A 26392-nucleotide genomic window follows, 5' to 3' on the forward strand; every position below is an offset into this window, starting at 1 on the left:
ATCAGAGCGATTGCTTATGTCCGCCATTACCGGCGTATCCACGGCTGCTGATAGCAGCCAAGACCTGCCATGCATGACACGAGCACTGCTCAGATGCTCGCGATCATGTACAGGACGTAAATGTACGTCCTGGTGCACAAAGTGCCTCTGCACCAGGATGTACATTTACGTCTTTGTTATCCAGGAATAGAAAAACAGAGCTAATTTCTTCCATAAACAGTGCCACCTTTGTCCGCAGTTTGTGTTTGGTATTATAACTTGGCTTCATTCACTTTAATGAAATTGAGCTGCAATACCATACACAGTCTGGGGACAGATGTGGCTGTTTTTCTGATTCAGTGAGGCTCTGTGCAGCTTTCAGTATGTGCAGCTTTCAGTGAGGCTTTGTGCAGCTTTCATTGAGGCCCTGTGCAGCTTTCAGTGAGGCTCTGTGCAGCTTTCAGTGAGGCTCTATGCAGCTTTTAGTGAGGCTCTGTGCAGCTTTCAGTCTGTTCAGCTTTAAGTGAGGCTGTCAGTCTGTGCAGCTTTCAGTCTGTGCAGCCTTTAGTCTGTGCAACTTTTAGTAAGGCTCTGTGCAGCTTTCAGTATGTGCAGCTTTAAGTGAGGCTCTCAGTCCATACAGCTTTCAGTGAGGCTCTGTGCAGCTTTCAGCCTGTGCAGCTTTTAGTCTGTGCAGCTTTCAGTCTGTGCAGCTTTCAGTGAGGCTCTGTGCAGCTGTCAATCAAGCTCAGTGCAGCCAGAAGCACTTCCTGATTTTGGTCTCCTGCCAGGCCGGTAGGAGACCAAACGCACTCTATTAATTGCAGCAGGGACCAGAACAGCGCCACCTAGTGGCCGATTTTTCTATTACATTTTTAACATATTTATGCAATTTTAAAAGCAAGTGAATGGGAAAGTGTCTGCTAATTACACAAGGAACACTATATTAAAAGTTTTACTTGGTGACAGGTACTCTTTAAGGGGTTATGTTACTTTCTATTTAATGGGGTTATCTCAATAGTTAAAGGGGTACTTCACCCCTAGACATCTTATCCCCGGGGTCCCGCTACTCTACCATGCGGCACCCACCTTTAGCGGCTTCCGGAACCGCTGGAGGTCCTCAGGCTGAGTCCATCTCGACCACAGGTACGGAAGATCGTGATGTCACGACTCCGCCCCCGTGTAACATCACATTCCCTATGGGAGGGGGCGTGACCTACAGGGTGGTACCAATGTGATTTTAGTGTTTTTTGAGAGCCCCCTGTATGATACACAGCTATTTCTCATCATCTCCAATTTAGGGGGGGGGGGGGCAATTTTCCATAACAACCAATCAGATTGCTTCTTTTATCTTTCAGTGGCTACTGATTTACACAGTACACTACTATATATGACAGGTATAGGGAGATATGGCTACTGTTGCACTGGATTTTGGCAAGGTAGTATGTGAGCAGATATGAAAGAAACAGGACCACAACAAAGGGGTTACCCTAAGCATAAACAGGCTGCATTGTGCTGGGGGATGATTTAGACATTACGCTACTATAGATGGCATGTGGGGGAGTGGTTACTGATGCACTAGCTTTTGAAGGTACTCTGAGCAAAAAGAAAACAAGAAGCAGCAGCAAAGCAAGGTTATGGTTACATTGCTGCTGTTTGTGGGCTGCAGGGACAGGAGACAACTAGTAACCAAGATTTTAGAGTTGCTTTTTAAGGGTAAGAATCATTTTTGGTAAATTAATCGATTTACTAAAATGTTAGGAAATATATAGGCTATCAAATCTAAGGAAGTTGTTAGCAACAACAGTGACCATTTAAAGGGGTACTCCAGCCCTAAGACATCTTATCCCCTATCCAAAGGATAGGGGATAAGATGTCTGACTGCGGGGGTCCCGCCGCTGAGGACCCCCGCAATCTTGCATTTGGCACCCACATCTTTGAGCTGACATCACGATACTCCGGCCCCGTGGTCAGCACCTAGCAGTTTGTGAGCTGGCAGCGCGGCGTGCAGAATGCAAGATTGCGGGGGTCCCCAATGTTGCGGGACCCCCACGGTCAGACATCTTATCCCCTATCCTTTGGATAGGGGATAAGATGTCTTAGGGCCGGAGTACCCCTTTAAACTTATCACCTATCCACTGTTGGGACCCCACCAATTAAAGTATAGAGGTCCCTTGTGAATGGAGCAAAAGTGTGCATGCTCAGCTATAGCTCCATTCACTTGCTTTAAGATTTCAGAACAAGGCTATTCTGTACTCTGCTATGTTCAGAAGTCTAATAGAGAGTGAATGGAGTAATGTGCAGTGCCGTTACATTGAATAGAGAACAACGGACCCAAGTGATAAGAGGGGGTCCCGGCACCTAGTTATGCCCGACCTTGTGAATAGGTGATAACTTAATTTTAGGATAAACATTTAAATATGAAAGCTCTGTAGATGAAAACATTCCATACTGATACAATCACAAATTGTCATGTTGTCTCAGTGTCTGTGTCTAGCTTTAACATTTTATGACAGAGTTTACTGTTAACAGGAAAAGCTAATAGAATATATAGGAAAAGCTGTATAGTAATGGCCAAAGGGGCACAGGAACAAACAATGTGGCAGAGACAAGAATTTCTGTAGCATGAATCATGTCTCTGAGGAATACAGTAATAAAATGGGTTAAAAAATATGGAAACACTAAACACACAATGATAGAAAATAAACTCAGCGTTTATTGCTTTACCCGAATGTAACGTGAATGAGTCACAGGTTATTTGCAGTTCCAGTAAGGTGAAGTAAACATCATGAGTGGATTCCAGACATCTTAGGAAACAATACACAGGTAACTCTCCATGATCTGCATGCTGCTGATGTCTTCAGGCGATGAAACCGGCTTCTCTGCGACTTTCGGGGACAGTTACATAATATGCGTTAGTAAATAATGATTCATCATTTATAGGAATATTAATAACTTGATGTCCATTCCACCCCATTTCTATGAGGGTATGCTCAAATGTTCAGGTTTTCAATTACAACTATTAAAAGGGTACTCCGCCCCTATCCAAAGGATAGGGCATAAGATGTCAGATGGACGGGATCCCGCTGCTGGGGACGCCCGGGATCGCCGCTGCGGCACCCCACTGTCATTACTGCACAGAGCGAGTTCGCTCTGTGCGAAATGATGGGCGATACAGGGGACGGAGCAGCATGACGTCATGGCTCCGCCCCTCATGACATCATGGCCCGCCCCCTTAATGCAAGTCTATGGCAGGGGCGTGACGACCGCCACGCCCCCTCCCATAGACTCGTATTGAGGGGGCAGGCCATGACGTCACGAGGGGCAGAGACGTGACGTAATGATGCTCCGTCCCCTGTATCGCCTGTCATTACGCACAGAGCGAACTCACTCTGTGCAGTAATCACAGCGGGATGCCGCAGCGGCGATCCTGGGGCTCCCCAGCAGCGGGACCGCGGTGATCTGACATCTTATCCCCTATCCTTTGGATAGGGGATAAGATGTCTAGGGGCGGAGTACCCCTTTAAATACAATGGTCCCTCAACATACAATGGTAATCCGTTCCAAATGGACCATCGTTTGTTGAAACCATTGTATTTTGAGGGATCCGTGCAATGTAAAGTATAGGCCAGTGGTCTACAACCTGCAGACCTCCAGATGTTGCAAAACTACAACACCCAGGCATGCTGGGAGTTGTAGTTTTGCAACTTCTGGAGGTCCGCTGGTTGAAGACCACTGGTATTAAAGGTTGTACTCACGTGTCCCCGCCGCTCCGGACTGTCACCGCTCGCCACCGCTGCCCTGGATGTCGCCATCCATCGCTGTTGCCGCGTCCCCAGGGTGTCCCCGACACTCCAGCAAGGCTTCTGCTTCCCCGGCATCCTCGCTCTTTGTCGCCACCATCACGTCATTATGCACGCCACTCCTATTGGATGATGGGACGGTGTGCGCAGCGACGTGATGACGACGATGGAGAGTGCCGACGATGCAGGGATCCCGAAGAGGACGCGCCGGAGTCCCGAGGACAGGTAAGTGATCGTCAGCGGACCACACGGGGCACCGTAAACGGCTATCCGGCAGCAGCTGAAGCAGTCTGCGCTGCCGGATAGCCGTTTATGCGATGGTCCCGACATACAAAAGCATCGTATGTTGATGCTGCCTTCAACATACGATGAGAGGCCATCATATCTTGAAATGATCGTATATCGGGGCCATCGTAGGTCGGGGGGTCACTGTACAAAGCCAGGAATGTCCTCCATTTATAATCTATATAACAAGAATTGAAAAAAGCGGAGCACTTCTGCACACTTAACAAACAAATCTATTACTTCCACAATGGATGATCCACTTATTATTTGTGAGTGGTACTTGTATGCCACTCACCCAACTGTACAAGCCTTCATCATATTTGTATATGTCTGCTCGCTACTATCCCTTTACTGGATTCTCCCAAGAAAATACAGGCACCAGAGTAGAAAACAAAAAGAATAACAGAAAAATATTGGAGAGCGAGCACTGCCACAGTATCTGTTTCCTTTACTATTTCCCTTAAAGGGGTACTCCCCTGGAAAACATTTTTTTTAAATCAAATGGTGCCAGAAAGTTAAACAGATTTGTAAATTACTTCTACTTGTATGTTCCAGAGGAAGTTCTTTTCTTTTCGAGTTTCCTTTCTGTCTGACTACAGTGCTCTCTGCTGACACCTCTGTCCATTTTAGGAACTGTCTAGAGCAGGAGAGGTTTGCTATGGGGATTTGCTCCTACTTTGGACAGTTTCTAAAAATGGACAGAGGTGTCAGAAGAGAGCACTGTAGTCAGAAAGAAAGAAAATTCAAAAAGAAAAGAATTTCCTCTGGAACATACAGCAGCTGTTAAGTACTGGAAGGGTTAAGACTTTTAAATACAAGTAAATGTAACAGTCTTACCGTAAACGGCTGGGAAGTGGATCCGCTGTCCTGTGTGGACAATGGCCGAACCGCACCAGGGAGCGGAGTCTAAGGTGCCGCTGGTATTCACCAGAACCCGCCGCAAAGAGGGATGGACTTGCTGCAGCAGGCGGCACCCAGGTCGCTACCCTGGCACGATCCATCCACACAGGTTGCCCAGATGTAACTTGGCACAGAGAATGAAGCAAAGTCAGACGTAGCACAGATCAGGAGGCAGGCAGCAAAGAAGCATAGTCGGGTCACAGGCACAAGGTCAGGAGGCAGGCGGCAAAGGAGCAAGGTCAGGTCACAGGCACAAGGTCAGGAGGCAGGCGGCAAAAGAGCAAAGTCAGGTCACAAGCTGGAGGTCAGAACACAATTAAGGCACAATCACAGGAAAGCTTTCTCTAGGACACTAAGCACAAAGATACGGCAAGGGTTAAAGAAAGTGCAGGGTTATATAGGGTCAAACTACACAAGCACCAATTAATGGTGCGTTGGCCCTTTAAATTTTACAGAGCAGGCGCACGCACGCCCTAGGAGGCAGGGGCGCATGCACCAGCGGCCACAGAGAACAGAGGAGCGAGGAGGTGAGAGGACAATTGGGACTCGGATGCAAGCGCGTCCCGCATAGCGAGTCCCCGAGCCACCGAGGGCATAAGATGAGGAGCGCTCACGGCCGGACAGAACAGTCAGAGCGTGGCCCCTAGCAATGCTCCGGGACACGCATGCGGACGCGTCCCGCACCGCGGTCTCAGGATGGGCAGGAACAGAGGAGAGGGAGTGCTCTCGGCCAGATTTGATGGCCGGAGCGCTGCCCCTAACAGTAATTTACAAATCTGTTTAACTTCCTGGCACCAGTTGATTTAAAAAAAATATGTTTTCCAGTGGAGTACCCTTTTAAGTGCACTTAAAAAGACTTCGGAGGGGCTCTTCACTTATACCTTCAAAGGATCGTCCACACCAGGCATTCTGTACCAGGACAAAATTCAGTAGTTCTTACCATTTTTATTTTCAAAATAAAACATACAATAAAATAGCAACTCATCGGTTTTCTGGTTTGAACCCTGAAACGCGTTGATTTGCTATTTTATTGTACATTTTATTTTAAAATAAAAAGTGGTAAGAACTACTGAATGGGTGTGGTGCTCATACTGGATACTGAAAAAATCTGGATATTTTTAATATATATTTAGGTATTTTTGATAAATAAATTTGATATAATTTGACATGTCGATCCTATCGATCCTGTGATTTCCATATTTCCATGACTTTTCCTTCTTGGTGTTGTAATTTCAATGTTGAGGAGTGTTTTTACAATTATCTGGGACCTGAGAGTAGTCAGGCTCATTTTACCTGCACTAATACTTTGTAGCAAACTATCAGAACAGAAAAGAGATGCTGCTGAGGTACTTCGTTGACAGACGATAGCCTAGACTGGATATATTGTAACAATCTCTCAGGTTTGTACACTTTTCCAGTCTCAGGATATACAGAAAGCGGTATCCTTTTAATGGCAGCAATCAGAAAATTTTACAGTTGTAAGGAATACACATTAGGCCCTATTCCCCTCCCGTTTTGCCCACATGTCGCCAGTATACACTGACTGTCCAAAAAGTAGTGCCAACATATACCATGAGAATTTATAAACTATCTATAGTCACCATAGATTTGTAGGAACCCATGCACATACAGTATTGCTGAAACAACCCCATTCACATGTGCGAAAATTATTTTTCAGTTTCAGAAATTTCTGGAATTGCAGCAAGTGTATACCAGGGCTAGACAAATCCCAGTTGTCAAGGCGACTAAGAATTTTGCAGTAGAGCCCAGGTTTTTGTCAGCACTTTTCAACAACTGTCCATCCTGAAAAAAAATACCTTATACTCACCTCCGCCTACACACAGAAGCTGTGGATGTTAGGTGACCGTGACCTCGGCGGTAACGCTCTGTACTCAAGGGGTATTTAGCATAACTGCAAGGCTTTTGATTGGCTGTGGTATTCATGTGACCTGAAAGCGCCGACCAAAAACATATGCTGGTATACACTGGAGGCAGAACAGGGGATCAGCATGGGAAAGGAGGTGGAGATAATTAAAAAATATATATATATTTTTATTTAAAAGAGGAGACTTATGACTGAAGCACAGGGAGGACGATGAGGGGACATTGATAACTGACACACGGGGGAGATGAGGGGACAGTAATGACTGACATACAAGGGGGAGATGAAGGGACAGTAATAACTGACGAGGGGAGATTAATAACTGACACACGGGGGAAGATGAGGGGACATTAATAACTGACACATGTGGGGAGATGAGGGGACATTAATAACTGACACCTGTGGGGAGATGAGGGGACATTAATAACTAACACATGTGAGGAGATGAGGGGACATTAATAACTGACACACGGGGGAAGATGAGGGGACATTAATAACTGACACATGTGAGGAGATGAGGGGACATTAATAACTGACACACGGGGGAAGATGAGGGGACATTAATAACTGACACATGTGGGGAGATGAGGGGACATTAATAACTGACACATGTGAGGAGATGAGGGGACGCCGCCTATAACTGACACACAGGGTAAGATGAGGGGACATTAATAACTGACATGTGGGGAGATGAGGGGACATTAATAACTGACACCTGTGGGGAGATGAGGGGACGCCGCCTATAACTGACACACAGGGTAAGATGAGGGGACAGTTATAACTGACACACGGGGTAAGATGAGGGGATAGTTATAACTGACACAAAGGGGGGAGAAGAGGGGACAGTTATGACTCCCTCCATCGAGAATAAGTATGCAGAAGGAGATTAAACCAATAAAGTGCTTTTAACACCCAATTCACGCAACCACTTTTGCAGACGTCACTATCATCTATATAAACATTGTACAGTCTCTTTCTGGTTTAACCCCTTAAGGACCAAGGGCGTACAGGTACGCCCTTGGACCTGCTCTCCTGATATAACGCGGGGTTACACAGTAACCCCGCGTCATATCACGGCGGGCCCGGCGTCATAGTGAAGCCGGGACCCGCCTCTAATAGCGCGCAGTGCCGATCGCGGCACCGCGCGCTATTAACCCTTTAGCCGCGTGCTCAGAGCTGAGCCGCGCGGCTAAAAGTGAAACCGAAAGTGGCCGGCTAGCTCAGTCGGGCTGTTCGGGATAGCCGCGGCTAATCGCGGCATCCCGAACAGCTGACAGGACAGCGGGAGGGCCCCTACCTGCCTCCTCGCTGTCCGATCGCCGAATGACTGCTCAGTGCCTGAGATCCAGGCATGAATCGTTGATCACTGGTTTCTTATGAGAAACCAGTGATCAATAATGAAGATCAGTGTGTGCAGTGTTATAGGTCCCTATGGGACCTATAACACTGCAAAAAAAAAGTGAAAAAAAAAAGTGAATAAAGATCATTTAACTCCTCCCCTATTAAAAGTTTGAATCACCCCCCTTTTCCAATAAAAAAAAAAACACAGTGTAAATAAAAAGAAAAATGAACATATATGGTATCACCACGTGCGGAAATGTCCGAATTATAAAAATATATCATTAATTAAACCGCTCGGTCAATGGCGATCAATAAGTCCTATCAATGCAAAAATTGTACCGTTAAAAACTTCAGATCACGGCGCAAAAAATTAGCCCTCATACCGCCCCATACACGGAAAAATAAAAAAGTTATAGGGGTCAGAAGATGACAATTTTAAACGTATTAATTTTCCTGCATGTAGTTATGATTTTTTCCAGAAGTCCGAAAAAATCAAATCTATATAAGTAGGGTATCATTTTAATCGTATGGACCTACAGAATAAAGATAAGGTGTCATTTTTACCGAAAAATGTACTACGTAGAAACGGAAGCCCCCAAAAGTTACAAAACTGCGGTTTTTTTTCAATTTTGTCGCACAATGATTTTTTTTCCGTTTCACCGTAGATTTTTGGGCAAAATGACTGACGTCATTACAAATTAGAAATGGTGGCGCAAAAAATAAGCCATCATATGGATTTTTAGGTGCAAAATTGAAAGAGTTATGATTTTTTAAAGGCAAGGAGCAAAAAACGAAAATGCAAAAACGGAAAACCCCCCGATCCTTAAGGGGTTAATAAAGAAAGTATCAACTCAGCTGACAGGTGTCTGAGCGGTCTTTCTTAGCGTGTGCACCGTTTCTGATGAAACTAATCAGGAAGGGGGCAGATCTTCACTGGGTACAACCAGGATCTATTTCAACACCTATGTGAAGATGAGGGGACAGTAATGACTGATCATATAATGTCACCTTGCGTAGTAGTCACATTATGTTACATGCGGCATGCTGGCTCCTAACTATTTTTGCTAGCTCCAAGATTCACAACAAATTTGTCAAGCCTTGGTGTATATATAGCCTAAGGGAAGTGGTGACTACTGTATATCCTGTGTATGCTGCTACAGAAATGCCCTGGAACTCTGTTCACATGATACAGGTATTTTAGGTTATAGCTATTTAAAAGTGAGCTTGAACTTTAAGGGTACATAGCAGATTTGTGTGGATTTTGGTTCAGATCATCTGCCTGATGAATCTGAAAAGGAAATAAAAAAAGTCAGGTTTACTATTCTAAAAGCTCTAGAATTCTGGCCCAATTTGTGCTAAAACACTTGGCCTACATGCCTTGCACCCAATTAATAAGGTGTTTTAGAACTGTCTAAGGTAAAGGGAAGTGATGTAGTGGAAATAGGCATAGTGTGAAATGCCACACTGGGTACCCAAATTGTGACGCAAAATTTTGGAGCAAAGTAAGCCAACAAATACACAGCATTAAGTCAGACAGCATTGTCTAAAATGTGCTAAATTTAATTGCCTAAGCCATTTTATATACCTGGTACATTTCTGTTATCTATATAGATTACAATGGTGCTATATCCAGTGACTCACAGTATACAAAAAAGAAGGTTGCAGCAGCACTATTGGTGAAAAAATGTAGGCTCTTAGCACACTTTTTGATCAAAACGTGTCCCCCATTCACCATGAGGAGGTGGCCTCTTGTCAGATGGGACCCTAACATGCTTAATCCACTCACCTCTGCTGGGCATATGGCCTCTGACTGGGTGACATGCAGGATCCACTATCAATTTTAAAACCTCCTGTGAAACAGGGAGGGGTGCACGGCTAGAGAGGGTGCCAATCCCCCTAACTTGCATAGCAAAAACACAAAAGAAAAATAGCCAGCACAACTACCTAATACACGGGTGCGCGCTGCTGTGGCAAATGCAAAGTATACAAAAAAGTGACTCACAGGTGATGCTTTCTTTGATCGGAGTCATTCATTTTTTCTTTCCTTCTCCATCATGACAATTTCTTCCAATCACAACTTTTCATTGCAGAACCTGCAACACAAACTTCTTAGGCTCCACACATTCCCAGCATCATCCTTTTACTTTTCCCCACAACTACTTACAGCCTCCTCTAAATGCCTCTAGCCTCCCCCACACACCATACCTCCAGCCTCCCTCATACACAATACATCCAGCTTTTCCAACTGTCTCCAACCCCTCCACACACATACATAGAAAGTTTGCCTCCAGCCACAGACATGCTACCTCCATCCTCCCCTACACACAATACCTCCAGCCTTTCCCAAATACATCCAACCTCCCCACACACAATGCATCCAGCCACAGACACGCTTCCTCCAGCCCCCCCCCCCCCCACATACAATACCTTCACCCCCCCCCCACATACAATACCTCCAGCCTCCCCCAAATGACTCTAGCCCCCACATTACAATTGCCTTTAGACTCCCACAATTGCCTCAAGACTCTCACTCCACCTCCCACAATTGTCTCTGGCCTCCCACCACCCATTATTGACTCCAGGCTACCACCCCCCACTATTGCCTCCTCCCCCCCCCTTCTCTTGTTCTACCATTTCAGCATTACCTATGAGCAGATGGCGGGTACACCGAGGACCTCTCAGGAAGGAAGCGTCCAACATCGTGGGGGGTATTTGGTGCAGTGACACTGATGCTTCCCTCCAATATGGAAATTCTAAATTTTTTTGTGCATCACTGCCATTTGCCACAGTTTAGACATAATACAAATTGGATGTTAAGATGTTAGTTTGACCAAATGGTGAATGGACTAAAAAAATAAGCCCACCAATTTCACCTCACAATAATTTTTTCTTTAGTTTTTGAGCACATATTAGGAAAAAATGAAGGAATTCATTACAAAATTAAGGGTGTGTAGATGAAAAAAATTAAAAACTTGCTATTGTTATTAACGAACTACAGAAAAAAAAAGACAGGTCCTTAACCCCTTAAGGACCAAGGACGTACCGGAACGTCCTTGGTCCTGCTCTCCTGATATAACGCGGGGTTACACAGTAACCCCGCGTCATATCACGGCGGGCACGGTGTCATAGTGAAGCCGGGACCCACCTCCAATAGCGCGCAGAGCCAATCGCGGCGCCACACACTATTAACCCTTTAGCCGCGCGCTCAGAGCTGAGCCGCGCTGCTAAAAGCGAAAGTGAAAGTTGCCAGCTAGCTCAGTCGGGCTGTTCGGGATAGCCGCGGCTAATTGCGGCATCCCGAACAGCTTACAGGACAGCGGGAGATCCAGGCATGAGCAGTCATGCGGCAGAATTGTTGATCACTGGTTTCTTATGAGAAACCAGTGATCAATGATGAAGATCAGTGTGTGCAGTGTTATAGGTCCCTATGGGACCTATAACACTGCAAAAAAAAAGTGAAAAAAAAGTGAATAAAGATCATTTAACTCCTCCCCTATTAAAAGTTTGAATCACCCCCCTTTTCCAATAAATAAAAAAAACTGTGTAAATAAAAATAAACATATATGGTATCACCGCGTGCGGAAATGTCCGAATTATAAAAATATATCATTAATTATACTGCTCGGTCAATGGCGTGCGCGCAAAAAAATTCCAAAGTCCAAAATAGTGCATTTTTGGTCACTTTTTATAAGTATATATCAATAAGTCATATCAATGCAAAAATGGTACCGTTAAAAACTTCAGATTACGGCGCAAAAAATGAGCCCTCATACCGCCCCATACACGGAAAAATAAAAAAGTTATAGGGGTCAGAAGATGACAATTTTAAACGTATTAATTTTCCTGCATGTAGTTATGATTTTTTCCAGAAGTCCAACAAAATCAAACCTATATAAGTAGAGTATCATTTTAATCGTATGGACCTACAGAATAAAGATAAGGTGTCATTTTCACCGAAAAATGTACTACGTAGAAACGGAAGCCCCCAAAAGTTACAAAACGGCGTTTTTTTTTCAATTTTGTCGCACAATGATTTTTTTTTCCGTTTCACTGTAGATTTTTGGGCAAAATGACTGACGTCATTACAAAGTAGAATTGGTGGCGCAAAAAATAAGCCATCATATGGATTTTTAGGTGCAAAATTTAAAGAGTTATGATTTTTTAAAGGCAAGGAGCAAAAAACGAAAATGCAAAAACGGAAAAACCCCCGATCCTTAAGGGGTTACCCACAAGGTAATTTTAGTACTTACCTGCCAGACAGTAAGGGATGTGCTAAGGAAGGATCCGAGCTACAAGGCTATGATGTGAGATAACCATAACGCTGTGGCATCATGTTATCTTTTTGTGAACTCTCTATTTCCTGTTGGAGTTTCCCTCTTCAACTACAAATCCCATAGTTCCTTGTTTGTAAGTGAAAGGTCACTTTCCTCCCTTCCACACATCAGCCACTCAACCCATTGAAACACAAATGAGCTGCATTCCATTCAAAAGACCAGTGTTTTCTAACCAGGGTGCCTCCAGCTATTGCAAAAATACAATTAGTTGCAGAATTATCACTCTCCCACCAAGCGGTCGCTCCACCCATTGAAGCAGGACAGGCTCTTTGTCATCACCTGAAATAAATATTGGAATGAAAATCACAGAAGAATTGTGAGACCACCGTCAAACGGCCAATATCGTTTTTTTAGGGCCGATACCGATAATCTGTGGAGGTTAGGGCCGATAGCCGATAACTTATACCAATATTCCGGTATAATTTATCGACTATTTATCCCCCCGCGACACCGCTGCAGATCATTGATTTAAACCGGGCGCTTTAAATCAATGCACTGCAGTGGCTTTTGCGGTGCCATAGGCCGCCGCCGCCACCCGCTTCTCTCCCCCTGCCTGTCCGGGGGTCCTGAGACCTATCACCGCCACCGCTCCCCCCACCGCCGCATGCGACCGCCCCCCCCCCCCGGCCCCATTGCCTCCCCCATCCCCGGTTTTATAATTACCTGTTCCCGGGGCCCACTCTACATCTGGCTCCGGTGGCGTCCTCCTGAACTGTCACTGTCGCGTCGCGCACGTCACATCACTTGTCATTGCGCACAGCGTAACGCAGGACGCAGCAGGAGCAAGAAGTAGCATGGGCCCCGGGAACAGATAATTATAAAACCGGGGATGGGGGAGGCAATGGTGCCGGGGAGGTGTGACGCGGTGCGGCGGGTCGGGGGCGGTCGCGGTGCGGCGGGTCGGGGGCGGTTGCGGGGGAGTGGGGGCGGTGCGGGGCATTATCGGCTTATCGGCAAGGTAATTCCCGATACCGATAATGCCCAAAATCGGGATTATCGGCCGATAATATCGGCCATACCGATAATCGGTCGATCCCTAGTTTTCAATAATATTCTGTGGTTTAGAACAAAACAAACCATTACTCACCTCCTGCACTTCCACGATGCCTTCGGTGTGCTGGGAAGCACTGTTCACACTGCGGAAATTCTGCTAGCGGAAATCCAACGCTGAATTTCGTTCTGCTTCAAGCGGAATCCGCTAGCAGAAATCAATAGAAGTCAATGGTAAAAAAAAAAAAAAATCCGCCCAACATCGTTTTCGCACGGAATTCGCGCGGAAATGGCTGAAAAACCCTTCACTTCTTTCTCCCCCATTTCCGCGCACAATTCCACGCAAATTGCGCGCGAAAATAACATTATTTATTCCGCCCGGAAATGTTTCGCAGTGAATTACTCTTGATTTACTCTGTGTGAACCCTTACTGTGCGGGACACCAAGAGGGGGCATTTTTACAGTTTGGAGGGGCAATAGATGGTCATAGTGCGTAGAGGGATGGTGGAAAATTGTGGAGTATAAGATGTTTGTCCTGCAGATGCTAAGATAGATGGAAAAGAAAAGGAAAAAATGTGACTGCTATCAAAGAGGATGTCACATGTGAATCACCTTAATTAACTGTATGTATATTACTGTATGAAATGACTTTTTTTTTTACTCGGGATAGAGCATCCCCATGGGGAACTTCGCCTCTGTTTCCAACCAATACAAACGATACACAGCCCACCAAAATGGCGGCAGGGGGCCTCATAAGCGACACATTTCTTAAAAACATGAACAGTACGCAGCTCGCCTTTTACGCTCCGCCCACCCTGCAGTCATTGGAGGAATAAACTGCCACTCAACATGACAAACAGTGTCTGAGCCATTGAGAAACAAAAATTGTTAAGAAAACACGTTCTGATTGGATACCCGACATGTAGAGACGACGAATCCTGAATGAGCAGGGAGGGAAGTGGTTACATCAGCACAGCGAACTTTCGCGTCCGCCATTTTGTGTTGTAGGAGCCATCTCTGATCCTCTCCGAGGAGGAAATCGGTTGCTGTGAAGTAAAAACTCGGCGAGGTCCGATTACCTGACCGGAAACACCCGGAGCGGCGAAGACCGAGAGCCGAGTGTGCTGGCCCTTGTATAGGGGGCGGTTATACGAGGCTCCGGCCCTGGTGAGGAGAGTCAGGTCTCGAGGATACGAGTTTCCTGTATGAGGTAACGGCGCGGGGTGGTGGAGGGCGAAGGCTGCTATAGGGAGCACTACGTTTACGACACAGGCCAAAAACCAGTTGCAGAACTACAATTCCCATCATGCCCTGACAGCCTATGGCTGTCAGGGCATGATGGGAGTTGTAGTTTTGCAACAGCAGGAGAGCCACAGCTTGGGACACACTGGGCCTAGTCATTGCCCATAACAACCAATCACAGCTCAGCTTTCATTTCTTAGATTGCTGTGCTAAAGTGAAAGCTGTGCTCTGGTTGCTATTAGAGTTGAGCGAACTTACAGTAAATTTGATTTGTCACGAACTTCTCGGCTCGGCAGTTGATGACTTTTCCTGTGTAAATTAGTTCAGCTTTCAGGTGCTCCCGTGGGCTGGAAAAGGTGGATACAGTCCTAGGAGACTCTTTCCAAGCAATGTATCCACCTTTTCCAGCCCACCGGAGCACCTGAAGGCTGAACTAATTTACGTAGGATAAGTCATCAACTGCCGAGCTGAGAAGTTAGTGACGAATCGAATTTACTGTAAGTTCGCTCATCTCTAGTTGCTATGGGTGATGAGAAACACTTTACTACTAGACAATTCAGATTTACCCTTCATTGCTCTAAGTGATTTGCTATCGCTTTAAAGGGGTACTCCGGTACTTCTAAACATATGTTAAAGGGGTACTGCCGTGCTGACAACTTATCCCCTATCTAAAGGATAGGGGATAAGTTGCCTGATCGCGCGGGGTCCCGCCGCTGGGGACTCGCACGCAGCACCCTGCTCTCATTAGGCCTGGTCTGATGACGGGGCCGGTGATCGTGACGTCACAGCTCCGCCCCTGTGTGATGTCATGCGCCGCCCTCCTCAATGCAAGTTTATGGCAGGGGCGAGACAGTTGCCAGAAAGTTAGAGATTTGTAAATTACTTCTATTAAAAAAATCATAATTATTCCTGTACTTATTAGTTGCTGAATACTACAGAGGAAATGGGTTTTCTTTTTGGAACACAGAGCTCTCTGCTGACATCTCTGTCCATTCTTGAGAACTGTCCAGAGTAGGAGAAAATCCCCATAGCAAACATATGCTGCTCTGGACAGAGATGTCAGAAGAGAGCACTGTGCTCCAAAAAGAAAATAGTACTGGAAGGATTAAGATTTTTTTTTAATAGAAGTAATATACAAATCTGTAACTTTCTGGCACCAGTTTCCACCAGAGTACCCCTTTAAAGGGACTTTCTCCTCTACTGTTACCACTTAGTGCTCCAATCTTGAGATCCAAGGACGATGGCACGTCTTCATATTGACCTCACACGTGTGATCACGAATGTCACAGCATTGGATGATCTCAAAGCGAGTTTGTCACTCGCAAATTCGCTATTAAAGGAGATGTCCGGTGCAGACTTTTTCTATTCCGTCCTGCAAAAAAAGAGAAAACAAACTTTCACTTCCATATGTTGCCCCGGAGCTCCGCAACAGCTGATTGGTCGGCCGGGCTGTTTACTTCCTACTTCCTTTAGCCCGGTACGGCACTTCAGCTTATCACCGGCCGAGGCGGGACATCACTGCGGCCGGTGATGGGCTGAAGCGCTGTGTGATGTACCGGGCTAAAGGAAGCAGACAGCCCGGCCGACAGATCAGCTGTTGCGGAGCTCCGGGAGAACATATGGAGGTAAGTGAAAGTTTGTTTTCTTTTTTTTTTTTGAAGCCCGGGCAGGATAGGAAAAGTCTACGCCGGACATCTCCTTTTACATCACCAGATTTTGTTTAATGTACCGTATTTATCGGCGTATAACACGCACTTTTTAGGCTAAAATTTTTAGCCTAAAGTCAGGGGGAGAGAGGCCGTTACTGCCCGCTTCTCTCCCCCTGCCTTTCCTGGAGTCTAGAGCCCTGCTGCCGGCCCTTCTCTCCCCCTGGCTATCGGCGCCGCTGCCCGTTCTGTCCCCCTGACTATCGGTGCCGGCGCCCCATTGCCGGCGCCGATAGCCAGGGGGAGAGAAGCTGCGCCGACAGCCAGGGGGAGAGAAGGGGCAGCGGCACCCATTGCTGGCGCCGCTGCACCATTGCCTCCCCCATCCCCGGTAGCATAATTACCTGTTGCCGGGGTCGGGTCCGCGCTGCTGCAGGCCTCCGGCGTGCGTCCCCTGCGTTGTTGCTACGCGCTGCACAGCGCGGTGCACGACGTCAGTGCGCCGCGCCGTGCATAGCAACGACGCAGGGGACGCACGCTGGAGGCCTGCAGCAGCGCGGACCCGACCCCGGCAACAGGTAATTATGCCACCTGGGATGGGGGGAGGCAACGGGGCAGCGGCGCCGGCAATGGGTGCCGCTGCCCCTTCTCTCCCCCTGGCTGTCGGCGCCGCTTCTCTCCCCTGGCTATCGGCGCCGGCAATGGGGCGCCGGCACCGATAGTCAGGGGGACAGAACGGGCAGCGGCGCCGATAGCCAGGGGGAGAGAAGGGCCGGCAGCAGGGCTCTAGACCCCAGGAAAGGCAGGGGGAGAGAATCGGGCAGCGACGGCCTCTCTCCCCTTGCCTTTCCTGGGGGTATATCGGGGTATACACGCGCACACACACGCACCCTCATTTTACCATGGATATTTGGGTAAAAAAACTTTTTTTACCCAAATATCCTTGGTAAAATGAGGGTGCGTGTTATAGGCCGGTGCGTGGTATACCCCGATAAATACGGTAAATGCATTAGAGTACCTCTCATGATCTTTTTAAATGTTAAAATCCTCCCAGTTCACTGCCCTCATCTTGATAAACCACCCCCTGCCTTTATTTTTATTATGTGTTCATTTTCTACCTTGATATTGCTCTGTATTTTCTGCTCAGTCAGATTCACAGACTGGGAAGGGGTGTTACCCAGCAGGCGTGACATCATCTGAAACCATACAGGGGAGAACTTCCTCCCTCACTCTGCCACACACAGCCCAGAGCAGTTCAGTGTGAGATGAGCTATGATTGACTAAGGCTGCGCACACCCCCCTCAGCACTCCAGACTGCATTTCCTGTGTTTGGACTTCTGCCAGGCCAGCAGGAGTCCAGAGTCTGTGCAAAAGATGGGAGGAAATGTGCTCTGGACAAGTAGAGAGTCTCCTAGTGGCAGCTTTTTTTTTAAACACAAATAACACACAGAAAACGTAATTATTTTTAAACAAAGTACATTAGAAAGTTTTTTTTTTTTTAGTTACCATAAGGAGTTCAATAGCAAAAATTAGTTTTAGTGAGTTACCATTTAAAATTGTACAGACTATACCCATGATGTGTCTGTGTTTTTTATTTATATATTTTTTTCTTCGGGTAACATCTGCAGTTGTACGGGACATTCAAGAGTCAAAGGGGCGGAGCCCAGTGTATGCTGACGAAAATTGGCTTCTACTTTTTGTATTTTAGTTTTTTACACTGCAGAGTAATAGACTAGAATGGATGAAGGTTTGTTGTTTCAGGCTTCCAAACTGTTACTGTGTGTATTTTGTATAGTAAGTAGGGGAGGGGGAGTTGTGCCTGACGGCTGTTGCTGTGTGTAGTTGGTATATATCTAGGGTGGCCATCTGTCTGCGTGCTTACAGTATATAGATGTGAATACAGGTTTCTGTAAGATGATAACTTAGTAACATTCTCATTTGTCTGCAGGTTACCCTTAAACTTTACTATGGCTAACAACCACGCAGAGCAGCTGAATCCTGAGTGGTAAGTCTTCTCTAGAAGTTATATTCGGTGCCCATAGTATAGATATATAGTGGGAGATTTATCGCAACCTGTGGAGACGTAAAGTTGCCCATAGCAACCAATCAGATTACATCTTACATTTTTAACAAGGCCTCTGAAAAAGAAGGAATCAATCTGATTGGTTTCTATGGCCAACTTTACGTCTCCACAGGTTTTGATAAATCTCCCCTGTAGAGCCTTGATATATAACAGATATGCATCTAGTTCCCTAATCTTCTTTCTGCTTCATAGACGAGCACTTGGTGCCGGACCTGCCTGCCCAGGCAATCGTTGATCGAAGAGCAGGCAGTTCCTGCCCTAATCACTTGTCTTGGACGCTCTGGATAACCCCTTTAACGTGCTTCTCTTATGTTAACATATTTATTTGTAATACTATTCTACACAGGGTTCAGCAGTACAGTGCGGGTAGAGATAGTGGTCCAGAGGCACCAATGCATGAGAATCCGGAGTGGGAGAAGGCGCGGCAAGCTCTGGCTAACATTAGTAAAGCCAGTGGGGGGAGTGCTACTAAAGGATCGACAGATGGGCAAGCTAATGCACAGGTAATGTTCGTGTTCTATGCTGAAAGGGAAGTGATACTAGATCCCAGCATGAAATGTGTGTGACTGATCTGGTAAAGACAAGTAACTAAACTTGACCCTATATGTAGGTGGCATAATCCATGCACCAGTGCAACAGCAAAATCCCCACCAAGCTATGAAAATACTGTGTGCTGCCTATAAAAAACACAGCATGAGTATGATAAATACTGATCCCTGCACCTAAAGCAGTTGAGGTATAGGTTGAGATTCTTCAGACCACCTGAAGAGATTGCGGGGGTCCGATAAGTCAAGATGGAGTCACATATCCAAAGGTCGCGGCACCAAAAATGTCCCCCTTGTACAGCAGCATATACAGAAACATAATGAGTTATAGGGGTCAGAATAGGACATTTTAAGTGTACTCATTTTCTTACAATAAGTTTAACTTTAAGATGGGTCTCATTGTAAAAACTAACCCCTCCCCAAACAAAAAGTAGCAAAATTGTGTTTTCTTTTTTTAGTTTCCCGCACAAATAAATGTTTTCATTGCACCGTGCATTTTTTGGGTAAAATAAGACCTCATTATAAAGTACAATTGGTTATGCAATCAGGCCCTCATGGGTCTGTGGATGAAAATGTTATGCCTCTCAAAGGCCAGGAGGAAAAGCAAAAAAAAAAAAACTAAAGCTGGTTGTCTTTTAAGGGGTTATCCAGGAATAGAAAATGTAGTTATTTTATTCCCAAAACAGCATCACACCTGTCATCAGGTTGTTTGTGGCACTACAAGTTGCCTCCATTCACTTAAATGGAACTAAGCTATACCACACACAACCTGAGGACAAGGTGTGGTGCTGTTTTGGGAAGAGGTCAGTCTGTTTTTCTAATCCTGGAGAACGCCTTTTAATGCCAAAATGGGCTGTGTCCTCAAGGGGTCAATATTGTGTACGAAACAGACCTAAAAGTGGCTCTCTGGTAGAACATTGAGACACTTCTGTGCTTTCATATTGTGTGAATCCCTATTGTCATTGTGGTACAATTTGTACTGCACATTTTGAATGTTAGAACTTAAGGGGAGATTCACCAAAACCTGTCCAGAGCAAAAGTTGCTGAGTTGCCCATAGCAACCAATCAGATCGCTTCTTTCATTTTTTAAAAGACCTCTGAAAAAGGAAAGTGATCTGATTGGTTGCTATGGGCAAATCAGCAACTTATCCTCTGGACAGGTTTTGATAAATCTCCCCTTAGCTTCCAGTTTTGCTCAATAGTAAGGTTGCTGTATAGGTAATGCTTTATTTTTCTTTTGCAGTATTCAGCATCCCAGAATGACGCAGCGATGCAACAACAGTATTATCAGTGGTATTCGCAGTACAATTACCAGTACGCCTACAACTATTATTACCCCATGGTAGGTATCTCTTTGCTAGCTTGGTAGCGATACAATACATAACTGGCAGATATAATCGTATATTAGGGATGGGGAATTTTTAAATCCGGTAATATTTTAGATGCTTTCTATAAAGAAAGCATATAAACCACTGAATTAACCTGATGATCAATCCGAAATACTAGCCCTGGGTCGTAGCAACCTGGGTACTTTCATAGACAAATAACAATAGTAAGAAATACTGAGCAAGTAATATTATTGATGACACTACAGTGGTTGGGTTATAGTACAGTAATAACTTGTTATTAACTTTATATTAGATATTGTTGATTGTAACTTACTGTGGTTCTGGCCGATCAGTCTCTGAGCTCCATAGCTGCATATAAATCTTTCTCAATTTTAAGAGGCTGTTGTTGCTGTGAACCCCTGCAGAGATTAAGAGGTTACTCTAGAAAAAATCCACAGCATTTACAATGTATTTTATGTGGTGGGAATTGGATATAAGAAGTGGGTCCATCGATATGCTGTTGGAGGATATATTGCTACATAGTAGCGCATATATATATATATATATATATATATATATATATATATATATATATATAATTTTTTTTTCTCTTGCTTGAACAGAATGTGTATGGTGGTTACAATAATCCTAATCAGTATAGTATGACTGGCAATTACCAAGGATCAGCATCACAACAGAGTCAACAAGCTGGACAGCATCAGGGAAGTCTAAATCAGGTATGGTAGATTTATCCTCTCTATTGACACACACATACTGAAAGAAAAACCATTTTCTAGGAGTTACAGGCTCCTTTGCCAGTATGCAAATAATGTCCCTTTTAGCAATGGAGGTGGAGAGCTGGCTTTCCTGCCTCCTTTCTGCATGCTCTTGTATACAATACATAAATCTTCACCCTCACATTCTAATGATGAGAGGGCCTGTGTCCACATGATCGCTCTGCTAAAATAGCAGAGCACAGGCACAGCTTCCTCCTCATCTCCTAATGACGTGAGAGCCTGTGCTGGCCCAAAATTCTCATGTATGAAATTTATCAATATAAGCCCTTCATGGCAACTGTGTAACAACCATTATTTGTATTGTATAAACAAATATACCTCTGTGAAATGAGTTTCCGTTTGCGTTTTTAGCCCGGTGTTCCTGGTCTAGAGGATGGAATCCAATACTCTAATATCCAGTCTCAAGTGTCTAGCTCAAATAACCAAGCTACATCACATCACCAACATGGCAACCATAATTTGCCACAGTCCAGTCTTCAGAACGCCTCAGGGGGAAACCAGCCCTCCCCCCAGCATCCATCCAGTAATGCCGGCAGCTACAATCAGCATTCCTACAATGAAGCTTCCAAACCAAAGAAAGGACAACTATGGAACCGAATGAAACGTAAGTTATCACATCTGTCCGTAACACTTTGTAGTAGAGCTGAATCAATAAAATAACTGTTCTCATGCAGAAAATGCCCAATAGGATCACTGAGATTTACATATGAGTATAGGGGCCATAAAAAGGTCCTACTGTCCATTGGTGCAAATAAATAGTTTTTTGTTTGGCTCTGTTAGAGACCGTGGTTTTATCTGCTGCCACTAGGAGGCTTGACACTAGGCAACAAAAGAAAGTATGTCCCTGCCTACAGATTCTGAGCTGTAAGTTTTAGCTTAGTGTCCATAGGAGGCAGACGTCTGGAGTTCTCCAGACCCGGTCGTTTTTCTTATTTTTTAGTTTAGGAATGTGTATTTAGATTTTTCTCTCCCTTTTATTTCTTTCTTTAGGTGGGGGCTCAGGAGCATAGCACTCACGGTTTCCCCAATTGCGAAGAAGGGGCACAGGCGTCAAGTTATACACTGTCAACCCTTTCTCGCCACCGGTCAGCGGAAATGCCCCTATTCTAAGGGTTGCTCTCCTGGTTGCCGTCCTAGGTCTCCATGTCTGCGTGCCAGGTCCGTTTCGCCTTTATATAAGGCTGCCTTCAACCGCTCCCACTCTCCTGGGGAGCTGGAAGATGAGGCGTCAGGTTCTGCCTCTGATCCAGAGGACCGAGCCAGCACGTCCGACATGGTAGACAACTTGGTGTCTGCCATCAGGGAGACCTTTTATCTAGAAGACCCTGGGACTTTGGACCCAGTTCCAGAAGTTTCCTTTCATCTGTCGCTCTCCTAAGGTTTTCAGCTCTCATGTTGAATTTGACACCTTACTGGAAACGGCATGGAAGCATCCAGACAAAAGCTTTCAAGGGACTAAGAAGATTCAGGCACAGTTTCCCTTTGATCAGGACCTCCATTGCGAAATGGACATCTCCACCGACTGGATCCTTCGGTTTCCTGTCTGTCGAAAGCAACTACTCTGCCCTTGGCGGATGCAGCATCCTTTAAGGACCCAGCGGACAAGAGGATTCAAAATCTGGCTAAATTCGCCTTTGAAGCAGCGGGTTCATCTTTGCTTTCTGCCTTCGCTTCTGCTTGGGTCTCCGAAGCCCTTTCTGTCTGGGCTTCCCAACTCCGCCAGGGCATTTTGTCCGGAGCCCCTTCGGGATCTTGATCGGGATCTTCGGGATTTGGCGGATCTTGCACTTCAACTCTCCAATGCTGAAGACTTTGTGCTCTGCTTCTATGCAGTCTGTCCGTTGTACAGCTTTTGCCACAGGTAACCTAGTGGAACTTCATTGTTCCATGTGGCTCAAGGCCAGACTTGCGCCCTCTCAGGATAAGAAAAAGGCTCCGTCCTTCAAGGCCCGTCCCTCCTGGAAACCAGATAACCGCTCCGGACGTTTTGCAGCCAAGTCAGGCACCTGTAAGCCTCCCTCTGCTTGAAGGGACATCACCACCCAAACATTGTTTTCGGGTGGGAGGTCGTTTGTCCCTTTTTCCGGGACATTTGGTCGGCCCACGTGCCGGACTCTTGGGTCCAAGATGTCTTTTCCAACGACTATCTGATCGAGTTTGCTTCCTTTCCAAGGGATTGCTTTTTCCGATCCCGTCCTCCTCGTTCTCCTTCCTTGGCGGTGGCTTTTCGGGTCGCGCTTCGGACCCTTCTCGCTCAGGGAGTGATCATCCCAGTTCCTCCCAAGGATCTATTCAAACCTGTTCGTCGTCCCCAAGAAAAGGGGTTCTGTCTGCCCGATCCTGGATCTGAAGCTCCTCAATCGTCACCTACTCCTACGTCCTTTCCGTATGGAGTCTCTCCGTTCTGTATGTAACACCATTGACCAAGGGACAAAACCCTGGGTCACTAATACCCTTCTTAATCCCACCCCCTAAAACTTAACTTTTATTAAAGTCACAATAATAATAGTGATATGGTGATCACCTGAATTAAAATAAACCTCCTTGTGTGTATATAACTGTATAGTTGGGGAACTATGAGCTGGTTGCTTCCTAGTAATTGGTCATAGCCAGTGGTCTGCAGTCTCACTGGTTAATAAGACACAAGGGAGGTTTTATAAATTTTTTAATAAAACCTCCCTTGTGTCTTATTAACCAGTGAGACTGCAGACCACTGGCTATGACCAATTACTAGGAAGCAACCAGCTCATAGTTCACCAACTATACAGTTATATACACACAAGGAGGTTTATTTTAATTCAGTTGATCACCATATCACTATTATTATTGTGACTTTAATAAAAGTTAAGTTTTAGGGGGTGGGATTAAGAAGGGTATTAGTGACCCAGGGTTTTGTCCCTTGGTCAATAGTGTTACGTTTAATTGACCCTAACCCATTCCGGGGTAAATAATTGTTGTCTCCGTTCTGTAGTGGCATCCATGGATCAAGGGGAGTTTCTTTCCTCGGATATCAGATGCCTACCTTCACATCCCCATTTTTTCAGCGCTATCTCTGCTTCGCAGTTTCGGAGGGCCGTTTTCAGTATGGGGCCCTTCCTTTTGGCCTGGCCACGGCCCCAAGGGTCTTCACAAAGTTCCTGGCGGCAGTGATCGCCATCCTGCGAGCCCAGGGTGTGTCTGTGATCTCCTACCTTGAAGACCTCCTGGTCAAGGCTCCAACCAGGGCCCAGATTCTAGAGTCTCCGTCTCACTCTTCAGACCTTGTCCCGTTTCGGCTGGGTGGTCAGTCAGAACAAGTCCAACCTGATTCCCACCAAGTCTCTGATCTTCCTGGGACTCCAGTTCTACAGCGTTTTCTCCGCTGTCATGTTCCAGTTTCCATTCGGTTCTGTATGGAAGTCCTGGGGTGGATGGTGGCGCCCATGGAAGCAGTTTCCTTCGCCCAGTTTCATTGTCTACCTCTACAACTTTTAGCTGATGCCAGTGTCAGCAGTTGGGAGGGGGAGTTTTCCAGGATTGAACGGTCCAAGGCTGTTGGTCCACCCAGAAGGCTCTCCTCTTCATCAACCTCCTGGAAGTGTTGGCAATTTACCTTTTTTTGTTTCCTCCATTGGGAGTGCCTTCTCCAGGACCGTCCATTTCGTGTCCAGTCAGACAACTCCACGGCTGGGGCATATGTAAATCGCCAGGGCGGCACTTGCAGCGATGGCCGAGGTCGCCAGGATCCCTCCATCTCGGCAATTCACATTCAGGGAGTGGAAAATTGGGAGGTGGACTTCCTCAGTTGCTCCTCAGCCAATGCCGGTGAGTGGGTCTCTTCATCCAGAGGTGTTTGTGGAGATCTGCAACCTCTGAGGCATTCCGGACGTGGACCTATTTGCGTCCCGCCACAACCAGAAAGTTCCTTGCTTCGTTGCGAAGTCCGTGGATCCACTGGCTCTATTCGTAGACGCCCTAGTGATTCCCTGGTCGCACTTTGCCCTCCTTTCTCTTCCCTCCCCTTCCTCTCCTTCCCAGGGCCCTGAGGAAGCTCAAAGCGGATTCTCGCGGCTCCGTACTGGCCCAGGCAAGCGTAGTACGCCGATGTGGTTCGACTAGTGGACGACTTGCCTCTAAGGGTTCCCTTTGCCACCACAATTTACTGTGTCTGCATTTGACAGCGTGACGGTTGAGACTGCGGTTCTGAAGGCCAGGGGGTTCTCTCCCCAAGCGATCTGCACTATGATCAAGGCGCGCAAGCCTTCCTCTGCTAAGATTTATCAACTTATTTGGCGGACCTACTTTCGATGGTGTGAATCTCACTCCTCTCCAGTGGTTTTCTCCCTCCCACAACTTCCTTCCTTTTTACAGTTTGGGCTAGGACAACGCTTGGCTCTCAGTTCCCTTAAGGGTCACTTGTCTGCTCTCTCCATTCTTTTTCAGCGTCCCCTGGCATCCGATCCTCACATCCAGACTTTTCTGCAGGGTGTTGCTCATGCGGCTCTACCATACAGATCCCTACTTCCCCATGGGATCTGAATCTGGTTCAGTGCCTTGTAGGGTACTCCCTTCGAACCTCTCCGGGACTTTCCTCTTCGTATCCTTTCCTGGAAGGTGGCCTTCCTCATTGCGGGCACTTCCATTAGGAGGGTTTTGGAGCTGGCGGCTCTTAACTGCTGTTCTCTCTACCTGGTTTTACACCAGGACAAGGTTGTTTTCCGTCTGGTCCCTTTTTGCCTTTTACGTGGTCTCTGCCTTTCACCTAAATGAGGATATGTCCTTTTGTCCAGCACCGTCCCATCCCAGGGAACGGTTGCTTCATGGTCTTGATGTGGTACGGGCTGTTCGGATTTACCTTTCGGTCACTTCATCCTTTCGCCAGTGTGACATTGTGCTTACTGAGGGGCATCATAAGGGACTTCCTGATCGAAGGCGACCATTTCTCAGTGGATCCATTCGGCCATCTCTGAAGCTTACCACTGCAAGGGGAAGACTCCTATTTTCCGGGTCTCAGCTAATTCCACTCGTTCTGTTGGGGCCTCCTGGGCTCTCCGCAATAGGGCTTCAGCCTTGCAAATCTGTAAGGCGGCAACCTGGTCGTCCTTGCACACATTTACAAAATTTTACGAGGTGCATTACCTTTGCATCTGCTGATGCTGGTTTGGGTCACAAGGTGTTGCAGGTGGCTGTGGCCCAGCCTTCCACCTGAGACACTTGAGTTTTTTTCCCACCCAGGGATTGCTTTGGTACATCCCCCG

The 26392-nt window shown here is 46.3% G+C and overlaps 1 protein-coding gene and 1 long non-coding RNA gene across 4 annotated transcripts in view; one reads left to right on the forward strand and one right to left on the reverse strand.

Annotated features, from left to right (window-relative positions):
- Window positions 1-2696: 2696 nt before the first annotated feature.
- On the reverse strand, window positions 2697-10991 carry LOC130293172 (uncharacterized). Its single transcript, XR_008848163.1, has 3 exons — window positions 10836-10991; window positions 4905-5265; window positions 2697-2867 (listed from the first exon to the last, which is right to left on the reverse strand). It is a non-coding gene; the product is annotated as an uncharacterized LOC130293172 (long non-coding RNA).
- Window positions 10992-14498: 3507 nt separating this feature from the next.
- The window catches only part of LENG8 (leukocyte receptor cluster member 8), a 30064-nt gene continuing 18170 nt past the window's right edge, over window positions 14499-26392 (forward strand). Inside the window, exons 1-6 of one of the 3 annotated variants that reach the window (XM_056541647.1) lie at window positions 14499-14724; window positions 18351-18407; window positions 18832-18988; window positions 20274-20372; window positions 20982-21095; window positions 21507-21759. In XM_056541647.1, coding sequence (XP_056397622.1) covers window positions 14720-14724; window positions 18351-18407; window positions 18832-18988; window positions 20274-20372; window positions 20982-21095; window positions 21507-21759 — 685 coding nt within the window. In that variant the 5' untranslated portion in view covers window positions 14499-14719. The remainder of the gene's footprint in view (window positions 14725-18350; window positions 18408-18831; window positions 18989-20273; window positions 20373-20981; window positions 21096-21506; window positions 21760-26392) is intronic. The other 2 variants (XM_056541648.1, XM_056541646.1) reach the window with 2 other exon arrangements.

Source organism: Hyla sarda, chromosome 10, assembly GCF_029499605.1.
Source record: "Hyla sarda isolate aHylSar1 chromosome 10, aHylSar1.hap1, whole genome shotgun sequence".
NCBI classification, from domain to species: Eukaryota; Metazoa; Chordata; class Amphibia; order Anura; family Hylidae; genus Hyla; species Hyla sarda.